At 39.1% G+C, this 15,717-nt stretch overlaps 2 protein-coding genes across 2 annotated transcripts; one reads left to right on the top strand and one right to left on the bottom strand.

Moving 5' to 3' along the window:
- Nucleotides 1-750: 750 nt before the first annotated feature.
- On the bottom strand, nucleotides 751-6,218 carry LOC110953151 (RLF zinc finger). The gene is made up of 3 exons (XM_051956917.1): nucleotides 5,990-6,218; nucleotides 3,341-3,496; nucleotides 751-872 (listed from the first exon to the last, which is right to left on the bottom strand). The coding sequence occupies exons 1-3, from the start codon at nucleotides 6,166-6,168 to the stop codon at nucleotides 788-790; spliced, it is 420 nt and encodes a 139-aa protein (XP_051812877.1). The 5' UTR covers nucleotides 6,169-6,218; the 3' UTR covers nucleotides 751-787.
- Nucleotides 6,219-10,396: 4,178 nt separating this feature from the next.
- znf593 (zinc finger protein 593) lies at nucleotides 10,397-13,105 on the top strand. The gene is made up of 4 exons (XM_022197082.2): nucleotides 10,397-10,464; nucleotides 11,445-11,652; nucleotides 12,526-12,588; nucleotides 12,694-13,105. Exons 1-4 carry the CDS (start codon nucleotides 10,434-10,436, stop codon nucleotides 12,818-12,820), a joined length of 429 nt encoding a protein of 142 aa, XP_022052774.1. The 5' UTR covers nucleotides 10,397-10,433; the 3' UTR covers nucleotides 12,821-13,105.
- Nucleotides 13,106-15,717: the final 2,612 nt, after the last annotated feature.

Genomic DNA, 15,717 nt, shown 5'->3' with positions numbered 1-15,717 from the left:
TGACTGTTCAGAACAAGCTGCCAGCTTATAATTACTTTTCCTTTCCTGACAACAACTGGAGCTGACAGAAATGAAAACATTTTCTTATTTGAAATTACATCAAACATTGTCATTCTTACAATACAGCAAACTGTGGTTAATATGTTGCAGTGTCTTAGCTGGGCGCAACCTAACAACAAAGACGTTTACTTTTTAAAACCTATATTAGGTTCTACATCTAACTGGAACCACAGTGTGGTAATAAGTTCCCATGACTCGTCATTGTATATCCCATTTTTTGCTCAGCTTGAACATATTGAATCAATTAACACGGTGCACTGCCAACTCTTCAGTGCACATTTGTCACAGAACATGAAGTCTATAGTCCTGTGAAGAACCCCTTGAGACTGAAACACTCATTATCTGTGAACAAAATTGTTCAATGTGTGCACATTTTAAAGACTGTTTTTTCTAATGTTTTATATTTCAGTCCTTTGAGATGAAAACTATTTCAAGCCAGATTTTCCAAATGCATTTCCTTTATTTTCAAGTACACCTTTGACAACCATTGAGGATATACACATCAGTGGTTTAGCTTCAACAAGGGAGAAACAAAAAACTGCTGTAGTGTGTACACTAGTTGGAGGCTCCTCTATTAAGGGCCTTTAACATCCACAGCACAAAGAGTCGATACCCTCAGTTTTTTCCCCTCTCACAAACACACAACAGAATCTTATGCTGAAGATATTTTTGACTTAAGTCATCCCACATTTATTGTTCTTCAGCAAACCGTCTTTCAAAAGGTCATCTACCTGACAGAGTGGTGGAATTGAACCCAGGCTTCATAAGGGATTTCATTTTCAGGCACTGACAGCAACAGTTCAAAACAGCTCCTAGAAGAAAAACAGGACAATGATTTCATTAATCTATGATCAACCCAGCAAAGCAGAGGCTGCACAAGTTAACCCAAGCTCCCCAGACCATTTGTAAGAAAACTGTAATACCATCTAATTTCAGTCATCATGAATCATGATTGGGCTGATGTTACAGAAAGCTTCCATTTAGTTTCACATCTTTACACATTAAGCATGTCAAAAGGCTTGTCAGAAAATAAAATAAAACCCCAGTGAAGTGTTTTTGAGGTAGGCTCTGTCACACATGCTTTTTGCATCTGGCAGCAGTTAAATTTAACTTTCAAATAAGACTTATCCTTCAGCTGAAAACACTGAAACAACTCCTTCCTTCACCTACGATCAATCAAACTGACTGGAGGTTAGTGTGTGGGCTCAGCAATTAAAAGAAAGAGACATTATGAATTTCTGACCGACCTAATTCAAGTCATGTCAGTATGCCAGTAAATTTCTTCAAACAGGGTGTCCTATGCAGCATGAGCCCTTTAAAGAGCCTGCAAGTGCATCGTGAATCCACATCTAATCCCAAATAACAACCACTCAGTGTCAGACAATTTGTCTTTGTGGCCTTGATATGGATTCATTTATGACAGAGTTCTGAGAGTTGGAATCGTTGCTACTAATAAAACATTAAAGCCACAGCTTCAAGAGGCAGCAAGCATAAGACAGAGTCAGAGTGCCTTTTCATACCATTTACAACATGCAACATACAAGAGATGTGTATACTTTGATTTTCTATGTAAGCAAACAAATGCCTCTATTGAATTTATTAAATGAACTCTACTCAAGAGTTGTATGTTTTTCTATTTACATTTAGGTGCAAAAGTCTACTATGTCGTTTAAGTAGTGGACAGTCTGTAGCACGAGTGTTTTAAAAAATATGCTGCCATGTAGAGTTGAAAGTGAATAAGCAGGTGATACAAATGAGATTACAATGTCAAACTAGCGTAGCTGACCTTTAGACAGCATTCAGTTATTTTCAGACTAAACAAAACAGAAAATGACCATTAAAAGCGTATTTTAATTCATAAGCAATATGGCACCTTTAAGGGTACATCACCTCACAGCAGACATTTTGTTTCTTAAGATATAAGACAGGAAAACAGACAAACTTGAGCATTGACAGTATTTGTGAACCAGTCTGCAAACTACATGTTGGGGTTCAGTCTACAATGCCACGCATTGTCTGTCAAACACCCCAAAGTCTTCAACAAGCTGTCAAGATTTTAAAAATGAAGCACAACCTTCCAACTGCATGGCATATTTAGCCTCAAGATACTAAATTAGTGGAAAGTCTAAGAAATAACTCACATTTCCAGAACATTCACCACGCTTTTCAAATTTAAACTCACCTGTGAAGACAAATGAAGACTATGCTAGATTGCTTTTCCCCAGTCAGACATAGGAAAGTGCATAATGATATCTGAGTGATGAATACAACTGTCAATCATGTGCTGTATAGCAGGGCTGCACAATCACTTTCATTAACCGCTATACTGGTTCATTTATCAGACAATGCGGCGTTCATACATACAGCAAAAGCTTGGCTCTCCTGAAGACACTTCTCCCTCTCTCCCTCCTTTTGTGTCTTTAATCTCTGATTACACACAAAAAAATGCTGCGCAAAGCTAAGACAGTGTAAGTAATAAATTAAATGCAGAATTGAAACAAAATAGATCTAACAAGTAAAGATAGATTGGAGAAAGAGCCGAGGTCAAACCCAGTGGGCACACACAAACAGAGCTAGAATCTAGCAGTAGCAGCAGCATAGGAGAATGGACATACAGGGTTGTGTTAGATTGCACAGCACTCTTGTCAGGATTGGCAGATGGAGAGGGGTGTGTTGTGTAGTTACTTGTGCTGATTAATTGTAATTATAACCAACTGGAAAATATACAAAAAACAATCAGTGTGGCGTCAATAAGGATCTGAATGCCAATCTGCACAAGTCTGCTGATAAAGAATGAATTGGGATTTATTGGGCACAATGCAAACATCAAGCTTGTGTTATAGGCTATTAAGGACAGAAATAATTGACAAAGACCTTCCTATTACCTGAGTTCATATATGATCAGTAAGAAGTCCTCAACACACACTGCTAAATGTGCAAGCACACATAACCACTTGCTACAAAGATTAAGTGCATACATGAACAAAAAGGAACCCAAGCCAGGATTTCAGTTGTCTAGGCTACATCTGGGGCCTTCCTTCATCTCATCTGATCTGATCTCAGTTTCATTTACTCCATTCCTGATCCACTGATATTTCAGTCATCCTATGGTTTGACAAGCATATGTGCACTTCTTCTGTGACCTGGCAGCATATTTATAATTTTAAAAATATGCATAACAAACAGCTCTGGTTTCACTGAGAGACACTCATTTTAATGGGAGGAGAGAATGGGCTGCATCAAAATGTACACTTTCACTGAAGCATTTTTCGATACTCACAAAGCTAGTCTCTTCAAAACAAGGGCCACTCTGTCGGACTCTGCAGTGAGGTGAGATCGAGCTGCAGCAAAGCAGGTTATGGACAGGCAGTAGACCTCCAGAAGAGGCAGACCATGCTCCATGGAGTTCCTGCTCCCAGCATAGTGCATCAGTGCCGGCATCGCAAAATGTAAATAAAATGCAGTTAGGGGAAGTCATGAAAACACTGTAAATGCATTCAGAAACCACAACCAGGAAAGGAGATCAGATAGGAGACAGATGTCTGGACGACCAGGGGCTTTCCACCTGGGGGAAATACTAGTCTATACTTGATTGATCCCTGCTGACACCATGTCTGGTGTGAGCTGCTCCTGATTAGGCCTGAAGGGACCTGAATGTACAACATATGACAGGCCTAGATCTGACTCCAGGAGGGATATATTTATTATACTGTGATAACTTCTGACAATATTTTTCATATTCAAATATTAACACTTAACAGCTAAAAAGATGCACTCACCTAAACATGTATTAGTCATAACCGGAAGGGCTGTTCTTTTATTCATTCTTTACATTTGACAGAGAGGACAGTGGTGTTTTCAGTGAATATTGTCAGCTGTCCCCAGGTATAGAGAAATCAAGTCTCAACGAAACTGTCCCCTGTTTGTCCACTACAGGCCAAACATTTGGAAGCAACTTCAAGTTTCTGTTCATAGTGTCTTTCGTAAAAAGGTAAAAATAATAAAAACTAGTATGAATTCTATAGATTTTGGGATGCATTTCCTACATGATTAGATTTTGCGTTCATTGATATGCATCATTTCATAATTTACTTTTAGGTATACATTGATGTCGCCGGGCAATTGCTGAATAGACATTAGCAAAAGAAAAGAAAGGCTTTGCTTTAGAGTTGAGAAGATTTGCAAGAGTCACAACCTCAATGCAAAAACAGAAAAAAAGCAAATCAGTTTGCATTATTTGCTTTAGCTCTTTGGCTTTTAGGAGTTTGCATACAAAAATCCCAATAAATCTCAACCGTGTCCACATCTCTATAACCACCACAGATATGGCTTGAAAGAAACAGCTGAGAAAAGAAACAAGAGTACAGATACAAAAACCTGATAATTATAGTAAAAATGTATTCTGATGAGTGACTCTTTGTATAATAAATATGTTTATTTTGCAGCAAAGTACACCAATGAAAAGATGATGTGTTTTTTGGTAGAAATGTGATATTGCTCCATTCTTTTGGCCTTAAGTGTAGGTGTCAGACGTTCACACAAAGTCATCGTAGCATATTAACATCCCAGGAGTCTCATTTGCCAACAGCGAGAACCTGCCTGGTCGCTGCTTGTGTCCACAGGGGCACCAAATTAATCCCCCTCTGTCTAAATACAGCACCCTCTCAAAAGGAACCAAGAATAAAGTTTCAACCCCAGAGATCTACATCAGCGGACTAATTACATCTGGGATACTTCCTACTGGAAGTGAGAGTCACTTACAATTGTTCTTCATTTAAGAGCAATTTAAAAAACACTGATGTTGCTCAGAGAGGAAAAGAAACGACCTACATTTTTTCCTTCCCCAAGAAGTACTTCCTAAATGCTGTAGTTTATATATATATATATATCTTGAAGTATTACTTGTATTGATACTGGCTACAAGGAAGTTTAGTTAGAGCTGGACTCCAACGCAGGAGATGGGTGACAAAAACAGCTTTTAATCTGTGCAAAAATGGTTTCCTAGGATTTCAAAGTTACTGACTTTAAAGTACACAATTCCCTTGTTGTATTAAATTCCTTCCCCATACAAGTAATGTCAAACCAAATATTGCAACCTGTAGAAGACAGGTCTATTGAAACAAGAGCTTTCAGTGGAAATACTGCTAAAATACAGACTTTAAAAAAAATAATTTTTCATTTTGCTTCCTCAAACATGAACGCTATATTTGAGTATGGCTTGTACTGTATGTTATGATATTTTGCATTGCATCATCTCCACTACTGATAAGAGAAAAATACAACATGGCAGGTGCACCCATTACCAGTCAATTTGAACATAACAAAAATACCTGATTGCAAAATTTGTCATCGTCAACACAGACAGTAAACAGAACATTTGATGGGCACAGAACAAGTATGTCTATTTAAGGCGAGCAAAGTGCAATATTCTAGTCTGTAGTGGGACCAACTAGCTCAAATATTTGGAAAAACATATCGCGATGCCGCCCCGCCCCACATGCATGCAGTAATGCAAGATGTGCAAATTATGGCAATGTCATGTGCGTGCAAACATCTGTTGTAGATTTCCTGCTTTACCGCTATGTTCACAGTCTGACACAAGACGGAGTGAAACGAGAAAATGAGTGAAAGTAATGCGACCTTACCGTAATAACTTGAACCTGCACACAGGCAACATATCACTCAGCTGCCAACGTTAGCTCAATGTTACTGAGATGTTTTGGCGTGAAATGAATGCATACACGAATAGGAGCAGAAATGCAGGCTGTGCATTCGCTTCGTGTGTATATTGCAAATCTAAACTTGCCCGTGTAGCTAGCTGGCGGACAGTCGTAGCAGATGAATTTAGCTTGCGGGCTGCGAGAAAAACAATCCTGGGTGAGCTAACCTCAGGCTAACGCTAGCTTCGATGTTGCATGTACACATTACCTGGCAGAAGTTGTCGCAGTACTCCGTGGAGGACTCCACTGATATTTCTTGTTGCCTGAGTACGTCCTCGAAAGCTCTCAGTGTGGCCAGTAGCGTTTCCATTGCAACCAGAGTGTCTTCGGCCGTGTCCAGGGCCCGGTCGCTCCATTCGTGCTCTGGTTCGACATTATTCTCCGCCATCTTCGCTCCTCCGCCACGGCGCGTATGCAAGTGCAGCCTGACGCCGCCTTCACTGGGCTGTCGGTTTTAAATGTCAGCTGAACTTCACCTGAATGAACCCAGAACACGACGCCCGGGAAAGTGGCTGATTAGAGGACCTGAGGCTGGTAAAGACTTGCTGACCGTTAATATTTGCAGGTTGTTGTTTTTTGTTGGCTTAGCTGAACACTCTTAGATTCAGAAGACCCCAAAGAACCATTTTGGGGTTCCTCACCTTTGCCACTGTGGAGGCACCCTTGGAGTTTGAACTGGTTCTTTAAAGAACCCTTCAGAAAGGTTCTTCAGTGAACCGTTTGTGGGGTAACCTGGACATGTACAGTGTAAAGAAGCACAGTTTTTTACTATATAAATGATAAAAAAATAAATTAAAAAAAAAGTTAAAATTGTCTAAAGTAAAGTTTTAGAACAAGAAAACATTGAGTCGACTGCCGTATGGGAGAGAAATGAAGCAAATATTGACAACTGATCACTGGAAATTTGGAAATATTGAACATTCGTGTTTATTTTAAAGCAAACAATTATTTATCTTGGTTGTGCAATGTGTGTTTTTCTAAAGATACTGATTGTTAGTCTTCAAGGAGACCAAAAAACGGTATTTAGAACCGAAAACACTTGTTTATTATTTATTTAATAATTATTAGATTGTTTGTTTTGCCCCAGACATAGGAAAAATATTTGGACAATATTGTAGATATTCCTAAATACACTTCATAGATTTTTTGCCATGTAGGTGAATCTGGAGCTTTGCATTAGTGTTGACAGTAATTTGCACACAAATCTGTTTTACACAAAGTCAAGATCCTAATTTGCCCAAATATACAACACCAATCTCAAAAACTTGCATTTACGACATCTTCAGTATTTTTTCAAAATTCAATTTTATTTAGTTCAATTTAAATCTTAGATTCACAGAATCTTATAACACTTCACATAGTAAGGTGAAGGCCGTACCATTTTTAAACAGAAAAAACAACAACAAATTGTTTCTTTGGATTCCTTTTGAGCGATAACCAAAAAAAGTCTCTCCTTTATCTGAAATACAAAAAAAAAAAAACTTTGACAAAACCAGGCTCAGGGACTGTGGCACACTACAGGGAAAATATAAAGATGTGAAAGGAAAGTTTTAAGCCTAATCTTACATTAGAGAGAGTCTGCGTCTCAATCCCAAACTGGGAGCTGATTCCACAAAAAGTCAGCTCGGTAAATGAAGGCTCTGCCTCCCATTCTGCTTCTGGAAATTATAATAAAGGGCTCTGTTAGGATGATATTGTACAATAAGGTCCTTAAGATGAGATGGAGCTCAGTCAGTAAGAATTTGGCTACAGCCTTTTTGATCAGCAGAAGATTTTTGAGTGAACTTTTGGGACATTCTGATTTTAAAAAAAGAGGTAAAATAGTTCAATCAAGAGGTCACAAATGCACTAGGGCTCAATAATTTAATGCCCAAGAAACATACTCTAAAATAGTTCCTTAGTATGCTTTTTTGATTGCTATTGATGAAAGAACTTGTCATTTGTTTTCAATTTTATTTGAATTAGAAAAAAAACCTGTCTTTAAACACTGTCAGCATTATTCTTCCTTAATCATTAAATGAACCAACCTTATGATATATATGTGTTGATGAAATTCTGCAATGTACCCAATTACAATAAGACAAAGTTTGATAAATGAAGTCAATAAAATAAGGTGTAATGCAGGGTTATATTTGTCAGCTTGTCCTACATCTAAGTCTAACTAAATGCAAAACTCTCTTCCAGAAACCCTTTTTGAGTTATTGGAGTTTCCTAGCAACCTGTTGTCTGAATTGCAAACCCTCAGACTTCCAAGAGGCTCTTCAGAGTCTAAGTAGCAGAGCCTCTGGACAAAATAAGTTTTAAACATGTATAGGAAACTCTCTTAGAATCTGAAGAGCCTCAAAGAACTCTGGTGTATTCAAGAAACTTACTTGCTTTAGGGAGAACCTTTAACAGCTTTATTCAGAGGAGAGATGAAGCTTTAATAACTGAATAAGGGGTTTCTGGGGGAAACCTTATTAAATGTAAATGTGTACATTGCAATATTTTGACATATAGAATCAGCTAAGTTAGTTTATAATAGTGTATTTTTGTTCAATGTAAAACCATTATAAAAAAATGTAAATATTTAAATAATATAAAGAATCTTAAAGATTTGGATCAGAAACACAAAGCAGAAACTCAGTGTTGCAACTGTGGCAGTTTTTTGTTTTGGTTCTTTATCATTAAAACTCTTTAAAAACATGTAGGAATTATTTTAAGCGGTAGTTTTACTTATAATCATACTTTATGGAGCTTTTTCGAACAGTATTGTAAGCTTTAGTGATTGGTTTTGTGTATTTGGGCATATTAGGATTTTGTCTGAATTACTGCCGAGAGAATTGTACCCAAATTACTCCCAACACTAATCTAAAGCTGCCTATTTGCCTTTATATATTTTTTATATTTGGAGATTTAAAAAACTTTCAAAATGAAAACACAAACCCCACAAAATAGGGCTTTGATAAACCTTTCTCAGGGGGTTCCTACGGAACTATTTTCAGGCCAAAAATATTCTGCTACAGACAGTGTTTGATCAGTTTGGTTAATTTTAGGGGGGAAAAATCACAATTTTAACCTCATACACAGAAAGTATAAATATTCTGCTGGAAGACCAAGCAAAAACTCACTGCTGCTGCTGTGACAGAGGTTGCCTTTTTGAAACACAGTAGAGAAGTCACCTTTTGAAGTTCAACATAAGTCAGAATCAGTTTTCAGTGCATATCAGTTTGTTCATCACTAATTAAAAGAAAAACACACTGCAACTATTTCAGGTTATCATTTTCTGGCATTCAAATACGGCATTGGACATATTCCAAGTTTAAGTGACTGCTTTTGTCTCTTGGGCAAATTGAGATCTCGTCTGAAAGTCTGCCAAGAAAATTACATGCAAACGACTTTGACATTAAAATCAAGGTCACTCTTATTGAGATTGAAAAAAGATTTTCTTTCAAAAATAAGGACATTTCTAAGTGACCCCAAACGTATACCTGTGGAGGTATGGAAGTGTCTCGGAGAGGTAACAGTAGAGTTTCTGACTGGGTTGTTCAACAGGATCTTAGATAGTGAGAAGATGCCCGAGGAATGGAGGAGAAGTGTGCTGGTGCCCATCTTTAAGAACAAGGGAGATGTGCAGAGTTGTGGCAACTACAGAGGAATAAAGCTGATGAGTCACACGATGAAGCTATGGGAAAGAGGAGTTGAAGTTAGACTAAGGGCAGAGCCCCTTCTTGTTTGCTATGGTGATGGACAGGATGACAGACGAGGTTAGACAGGAGTCTCCATGGACTATGATGTTTGCAGATGACATTGCGATCTGTAGTGAGAGCAGAGAACAGATGGAGGAGAAGCTAGAGGCGTGGAGGTTTGCCCTGGAAAGGAGAGGAATGAAGGTTAGCCGCAGCAAGACGGAGTATCTGTGTATGAATGAGAGGGACCCAAGTGGAAGAGTGAGGTTGCAGGGAGAAGAGATCAAGAAGGTGGAGGATTTTAAGTACTTAGGGTCAACAGTCCAGAGCAATGGAGAGTGTGGAAAAGAGGTGAAGAAGCGTGTACAGGTAGGCTGGAACGGCTGGAGAAAAGTGTCAGGTGTGATGTGTGATAGAAGAGTTTCAGCTAAAATGCAAGGTTCACAAAACTGTGGTGAGACCAGCCATGTTGTTTGGTCTGGAGACAGTGTCCCTGAGGAAAAGAAAGGAGGCAGAGCTGGAGGTAGCAGAACTGAAGATGCTGAGGTTCTCTTTGGGAGTGACCAGGATGGATAGGATCAGGAATGAGGACATCAGAGGGACAGCACGTTAGAGGCTTTGGAGATAAAGTCAGAGAGGCCAGACTGAGACGTTTCGGACATGTCCAGAGGAGAGAAAGTGAATATATTGGTAGAAGGATGCTGAGTTTCCGACTACCAGGCAGGAGGCCTAGAGGAAGACCAAAGAGGAGGTTTATGGATGTGGTTAAAGAGGACATGAAGGTAGTTGGTGTGAGAGAAGAGGATGCAGCAGGGGTTAGATGGAGGCAATTGATTCGCTGTGGCGACCCCTAAAGGGAAAAGCCGAAAGGAAAAGAAGAGAAGAAGCTTTCCTTTACTACATATTTATATCATTTTAAAACTTGTATTTGTCGCCCTCTACAGGTCATCACGTGTACTTAACGCTGCTGTTGACCCGGAAGTACATGTGGCTTCTCTCAGTTACACGTGTGGAAGGTAAGCAAAAGCTGAAAACACATCTGAGAAGGTTTTTAGACATCGGATCTGCTTTATTATCGATAGATCTGGTCGGATACAAATATGTTTACTGTGTAAGACTTGATGTCGAAGCAGTAAAACGAAACAGGCAGTTCGGTTTCGAAACTTTAAAGATACTCGGTTTGTTAAACACTCGAGAAGAAGGAAACAATCCGCACATTTAATCCACAGATCCTGGAGATCATTAGAGTTGTGCTAAAAAAATTAATCGTTTACCAAAAAACTGATGCAAATATCTTCATGGCTGTGCATTATTTTCCTGCTTTGTGACCTGGATTGTCACCAATCCAGTTCTTTTTAAAAGCAGAAATAGACTTAAAGGGCTCATAATGGAGTTTTTCACTTGGTATAAAGTGATTACAACCCCTAAAATGTGACTGAAAGGTTTTAAATGTATCAAAATTGTTACACTTCATTTATAAGTGTTATATTTTTAAAGAGTGCAGTCTACACAATAATTAGAAAAGAGATCATTGCTTTGTTATATGTCTAAAAATACATTTATAAATCATGGTAATTGCAGTTTACAAAAGGATCTTAGACAGAGCAAACACACAAAATCTAAAACTCTTAAACAGTGTTATGGTACTGCCTGTTATCAACCTAAATGCCACGCCTGATTATGCTGTAACCTGCAAGTATTTATTTGGTCACGATTATCTGGTTACGTGAAATGTTAAATTCTCACAAAGAGTCAGTCACACTGTTACCACAGACATAATTTTCAGTGTTGCTGTGCATTTTGACTGTTTGATCCAAATAAAAACAGCTGTAGACTTATAGAAACTCACAATACTGCTTTAACAGGAGACGTACAGTCAGTTTATACCATGACACCTAAATTACATTTCTTTACGCTACTCGTCTGCACATAACTTTGTCAATCATCTGTGTTGATCCTTGGAGACTAACTGGTCTTGTTTCGTCCTGTCCTGCAGCATCCACCATGGGGAAGTCCAAGCAAACGGGAAATCACAAGAGTGACAAGAAGAAGAACATTGCGAAGACATGGAAGACCAAACGCAGAACCAAAGATTTAGACCAGATCCACTCAGACATGAAGCCTGAGACAGCAGCCAAACTGCTGCATCAGGAGGTCGACTACGACGTGACCGGATGTGCACAACACTACTGCTTACACTGCGCGTAGGTGCTTCTCTTTGACCTTCACAGAGCTGATGGGTTTTAAGCTTTGACTGTTTTTCATATATCTAACCCCATCTAAATGGATTAGCTTCATGTCTGACTGATGTTTTTGGACTGAAATGAGGTTTTCCAATATTTAACTTGCAAATATAACGATCACACTTCCTCTCATATGTGAGTTAAGCAACAGAAAATACTGAGGCATATGTCCTGATGGTATTACTAGTGTTGGTGGACAATAAAAACCGTTGTCAAGATTAATTTTTTTTTTTGCATATGCACATAGCTAGGATGCATACTTTTTACATAATTATAATAAAGTTAAAATACTTTAGACTAAAATTGCAGAACCACAAAACATTGAATTTGCGTGGGACGAAAAAATATAGCAAATATTCGCAACTGAGAAGCTTGAACGTGACAAATATTCAACATTCTTGATAGAAATGCTAAACAGTTTATCAAGTGAATTATATTCATGTTAGTCAACTAATGAAGTGGTTTGAGTCTTTTTTGGCTTAAGTAAACCAGTCTAGTTGTGACGGCTCACGTCAAGACATGTGTGATGTTAAAATGATTTTATCTCATATTGCCAGATCTGAATATGTGTTCACAGCTGTAGGAGGTGAAGTAGTAAGGTTCAACTGATGTGTGCTCTTAGTCCTCGAGGAGACCAATTACCAGTATGTAGAGCCAAAGTGCCTTCATATTTTTTTTGTTTTACATATGTTGAAATTAAAAACATTTCAACTTTCATTATTAAGCTTATCATATAGTGCTGTGGGTGAGACCTCCTCCATGTTTCAGCTCTACTGTCTACTAGCAGTGTGTTGCAGATGATCTTTTCATGCAGTGACGCTTCGTTTCTTACAGGAGATATTTTGTGGACATGAGATCCTTGAAGGAGCACTTCAAAACCAAGGTGCACAAAAAACGGTAAGATATTAAGAGCCCAATCACAGTGTTCACATATTTTGACTTACAACACTTTACCCTGGAGATGTGTGAGTTACAAATGTCACCTGTCTGTTCTCCATCCAGGCTGAAGCAGCTCAGAGAGGAGCCCTACACTCAGGCAGAGGCAGAGAGAGCAGCAGGGATGGGCTCCTACATCCCTCCAAAAACTGTTGAAGTGAAGACACAGCCACTAGAAGAGGACATGGACTGAGGACTGCTTTAACTCATGGACTGATTCACTCAGTAACAGAGGCGTTATCAATGTGCTTCTGTTATTTTATCTTTGGCACAAATTCCTGAAGCATTGCTAAATGCGTTTTGTGACAAGTAATGCTTGTTCCTCAGCCAGCTGTGACATGCATGTGATTGTGAAACTTCGATCACCAGAACTCTGAAGACGTGTCCTTACTCTATGTGATGTAATGCAACATATACCGGTGTAAATACTGACTACAGTTGAACTGTGTGGAATGATAATAAACTATAAATTGCATTATTTACAGCAGCCCCCGTTTCTCAACCTTGGGTTATGAGATGATTAAAGAAAGAGGAAAAATATGTTTCAGTTTATAAAACAATTACTTTTGGAGAGTTCCCTTTTACTTTAAAAAATAATACTAGCTACTTTACCCAGCCTGATAGTCAGTCTGTCGTTCTCTATCCTTTTGACTTTATTTTTCATGTGAATGGAAGAAATTGAAGATATGATTCAGAGGTCTGCAACCAGCCAACCTTTTACCTTAACATGTCCGTAAAATGTCTTTTTAAAAAAAACTGGTGGAACTGCATGCAGCTTTTGTTCAAACTCTGAGGGTCACACATTGAATGGGTTTCATTGTATGACCAAAAAGGTCAGTAAAGACACAAAGAGGCAACTTGGGCCCGTGCATGTGCTGTCAGATTATATAATTGTCTCTGAGCTCCTAGTGTTTTATATAACTTTGCCTTTCTGGTTTAAATTTTTCTGGTGGACTTCTGTCTTTCCGTCCTGTTTCCTGACTGGGCAGTAAATTGTCTTCCAATGCAGAAAGGGGGAAAAAAAATCTATAAAATGGTTTTAAATTATTACAGCAATAAATTTAATGCATGTCAGTACAAATGTGAAAAAAAAATTCTATCTGGTTTGTTATCCACTTTATCTGGCAGCTGTAGATTTTGCCTTTTAACTTATACTTTCATAAATGTTTTATATGCATTGTTCTAGAGGGGACTACCCTGCAGCATGTAGCTTAAATACACAAAAATTTTAAAAGGCTGCTTACATGTTCACACATGCGGTATATACAGTGGGTATGGAAAGTATTCAGACTCCTTGAAATTTTTCACTCTGTGTCATTGCAGCCTTTTGCCAAAATCAAAAAAGTTCATTTTATTTCTCATTAATGTACACTCAGCACCCCATCTTTAAAGAAAAAAAACCCCCAGAAAAGTAGAAATTTTTGGAAATTTATTAAAAAAGAAAAACTGAAATATCACATGGTCATAAGTATTCAGACCCTGTGCTCAGTATTGAGTAGAAGCACCCTTTTCAGCTAGTACAGCCATGAGTCTTCTTGGGAATGATGCAACAAGTTTTTCACACCTGGATTTGGGGATCCTCTGCCATTCTTCCTTGCAGATCCTCTCCAATTCTGTCAGGTTGGATGGTGAACGTTGGTGGACAGCCATTTTGAGGTCTCTCCAGAGATGCTTAATTGGGTTTAGGTCAGGGCTCTGGCTGGGCCAGTCAAGAACGGTCACAGAGTTGTTCTGAAGCCACTCCTTTGTTATTTTAGCTGTGTGCTTAGGGTCATTGTCCTGTTGAAAGGTGAACCTTCGGCCCAGTCTGAGGTCCTGAGCACTCTGGAAGAGGTTTTCCTCCAGGATATCTCTGTACTTGGCCGCATTCATCCTTCCTTCAATTGCAACCAGTCGTCCTGTCCCTGCAGCTGAAAAACACCCCCACAACATGATGCTCCCACCACCATGTTTCACTGTAGGGATTGTATTGGGCAGGTGATGAGCAGTGCCTGGTTTTCTCCACATATACCGCTTAGAATTAACAGCAAAAAGTTCAATCTTGGTCTCATCAGAGCAGAGAATCTTATTTCTCATAGTCTGGGAGACCTTCATGTGTTTTTTTGGCAAACTCTATGTGGGCTTTCATGTGTCTTGCACTGAGGAGAGGCTTCCGTCGGGCCACTCTGCCATAAAGCCCCGACTGGTGGAGGGCTGCAGTGATAGTTGACTTTGTGGAACTTTCTCCTGTCTCCCGACTGCATCTCTGGAGCTCAGCCACAGTGATCTTTGGGTTCTTCTTTACCTCTCTCACCAAGGCTCTTCTCCCACGATTGCTCAGTTTGGCTGGACGACCAGGTCTAGGAAGAGTTGTGGTCGTCCCAAACTTCTTCCATTTGAGGATTATGGAGGCCACTGTGCTCTTAGGGACCTTGAGTGCTGCAGAAATTCTTTTGTAACCTTGGCCAGACCTGTGCCTTGCCACAATTCTGTCTGAGCTCCTTGGGCAGTTCCTTCGACCTCATGATTCTCATTTGCTCTGACACGCACTGTGAGCTGTAAGGTCTTATATAGGCAGATGTGTGCCTTTCCTAATCAAGTCCAATCAGTTTAATTAAACACAGCTGCACTCCAGTAAAGAAGAAGAACCATCTCGAGGAGGATCAGAAGAAATGGACAGCATGTGAGTTAAATATGAATGTCGCTGCAAAGGGTCTGAATACATATGACCATGTGATATTTCAGTTTTTCTTTTTTAATAAATTTGCAAAAATTTCTACATTTTTGTTTTTTTTCTGTCAAGATGCGGTGCTGAGTGTATATTGATGAGAAATAAAATGAACTTTTTTGATTTTGGCAAATGGCTGCAATGACACAGAGAGCGAAAAATTCCAAGCACTTTCGCCTTGCAGCAAGAAGATCCCGGTTCAAATCCCGGGGTGGGCCTGGGATCTTTCTGCATGGAGTTTGTATGTTCTCCCTGTGCATGCACGGGTTTTCTCCGGTCACTCCGGCTTCCTCCCACAGTCCAAAAATATGCTGAGGTTAATTGACTATTCTAAATTGCCCGTAGGTGTGAATGTGAGTGTGATTGTTTGTCTGTATATGTAG

The sequence above is a fragment of the Acanthochromis polyacanthus genome, chromosome 1, assembly GCF_021347895.1.
Source record: "Acanthochromis polyacanthus isolate Apoly-LR-REF ecotype Palm Island chromosome 1, KAUST_Apoly_ChrSc, whole genome shotgun sequence".
Lineage (NCBI taxonomy): Eukaryota > Metazoa > Chordata > Actinopteri > Pomacentridae > Acanthochromis > Acanthochromis polyacanthus.
This window is presented reverse-complemented; position numbering and strand designations above follow the sequence as displayed.

Bases quoted from the DNA above. Each gene is read 5' to 3' on its own strand.
- LOC110953151 (XM_051956917.1), bottom strand. From the start codon at position 6,168: ATGGCGGAGAATAATGTCGAACCAGAGCACGAATGGAGCGACCGGGCC. The intron at 3,497-5,989 runs GGTAATGTGTAC...TTTTGCGATGCC, and splicing joins TACTGCGACAACTTCTGCCA to GGCACTGATGCACTATGCTG. The intron at 873-3,340 runs GTGAGTATCGAA...TTTTTCTTCTAG, and splicing joins GTTTTGAAGAGACTAGCTTT to GAGCTGTTTTGAACTGTTGC.
- znf593 (XM_022197082.2), top strand. From the start codon at position 10,434: ATGTGGCTTCTCTCAGTTACACGTGTGGAAG. The intron at 10,465-11,444 runs GTAAGCAAAAGC...CCTGTCCTGCAG, and splicing joins CTCAGTTACACGTGTGGAAG to CATCCACCATGGGGAAGTCC. The intron at 12,589-12,693 runs GTAAGATATTAA...TTCTCCATCCAG, and splicing joins ACCAAGGTGCACAAAAAACG to GCTGAAGCAGCTCAGAGAGG.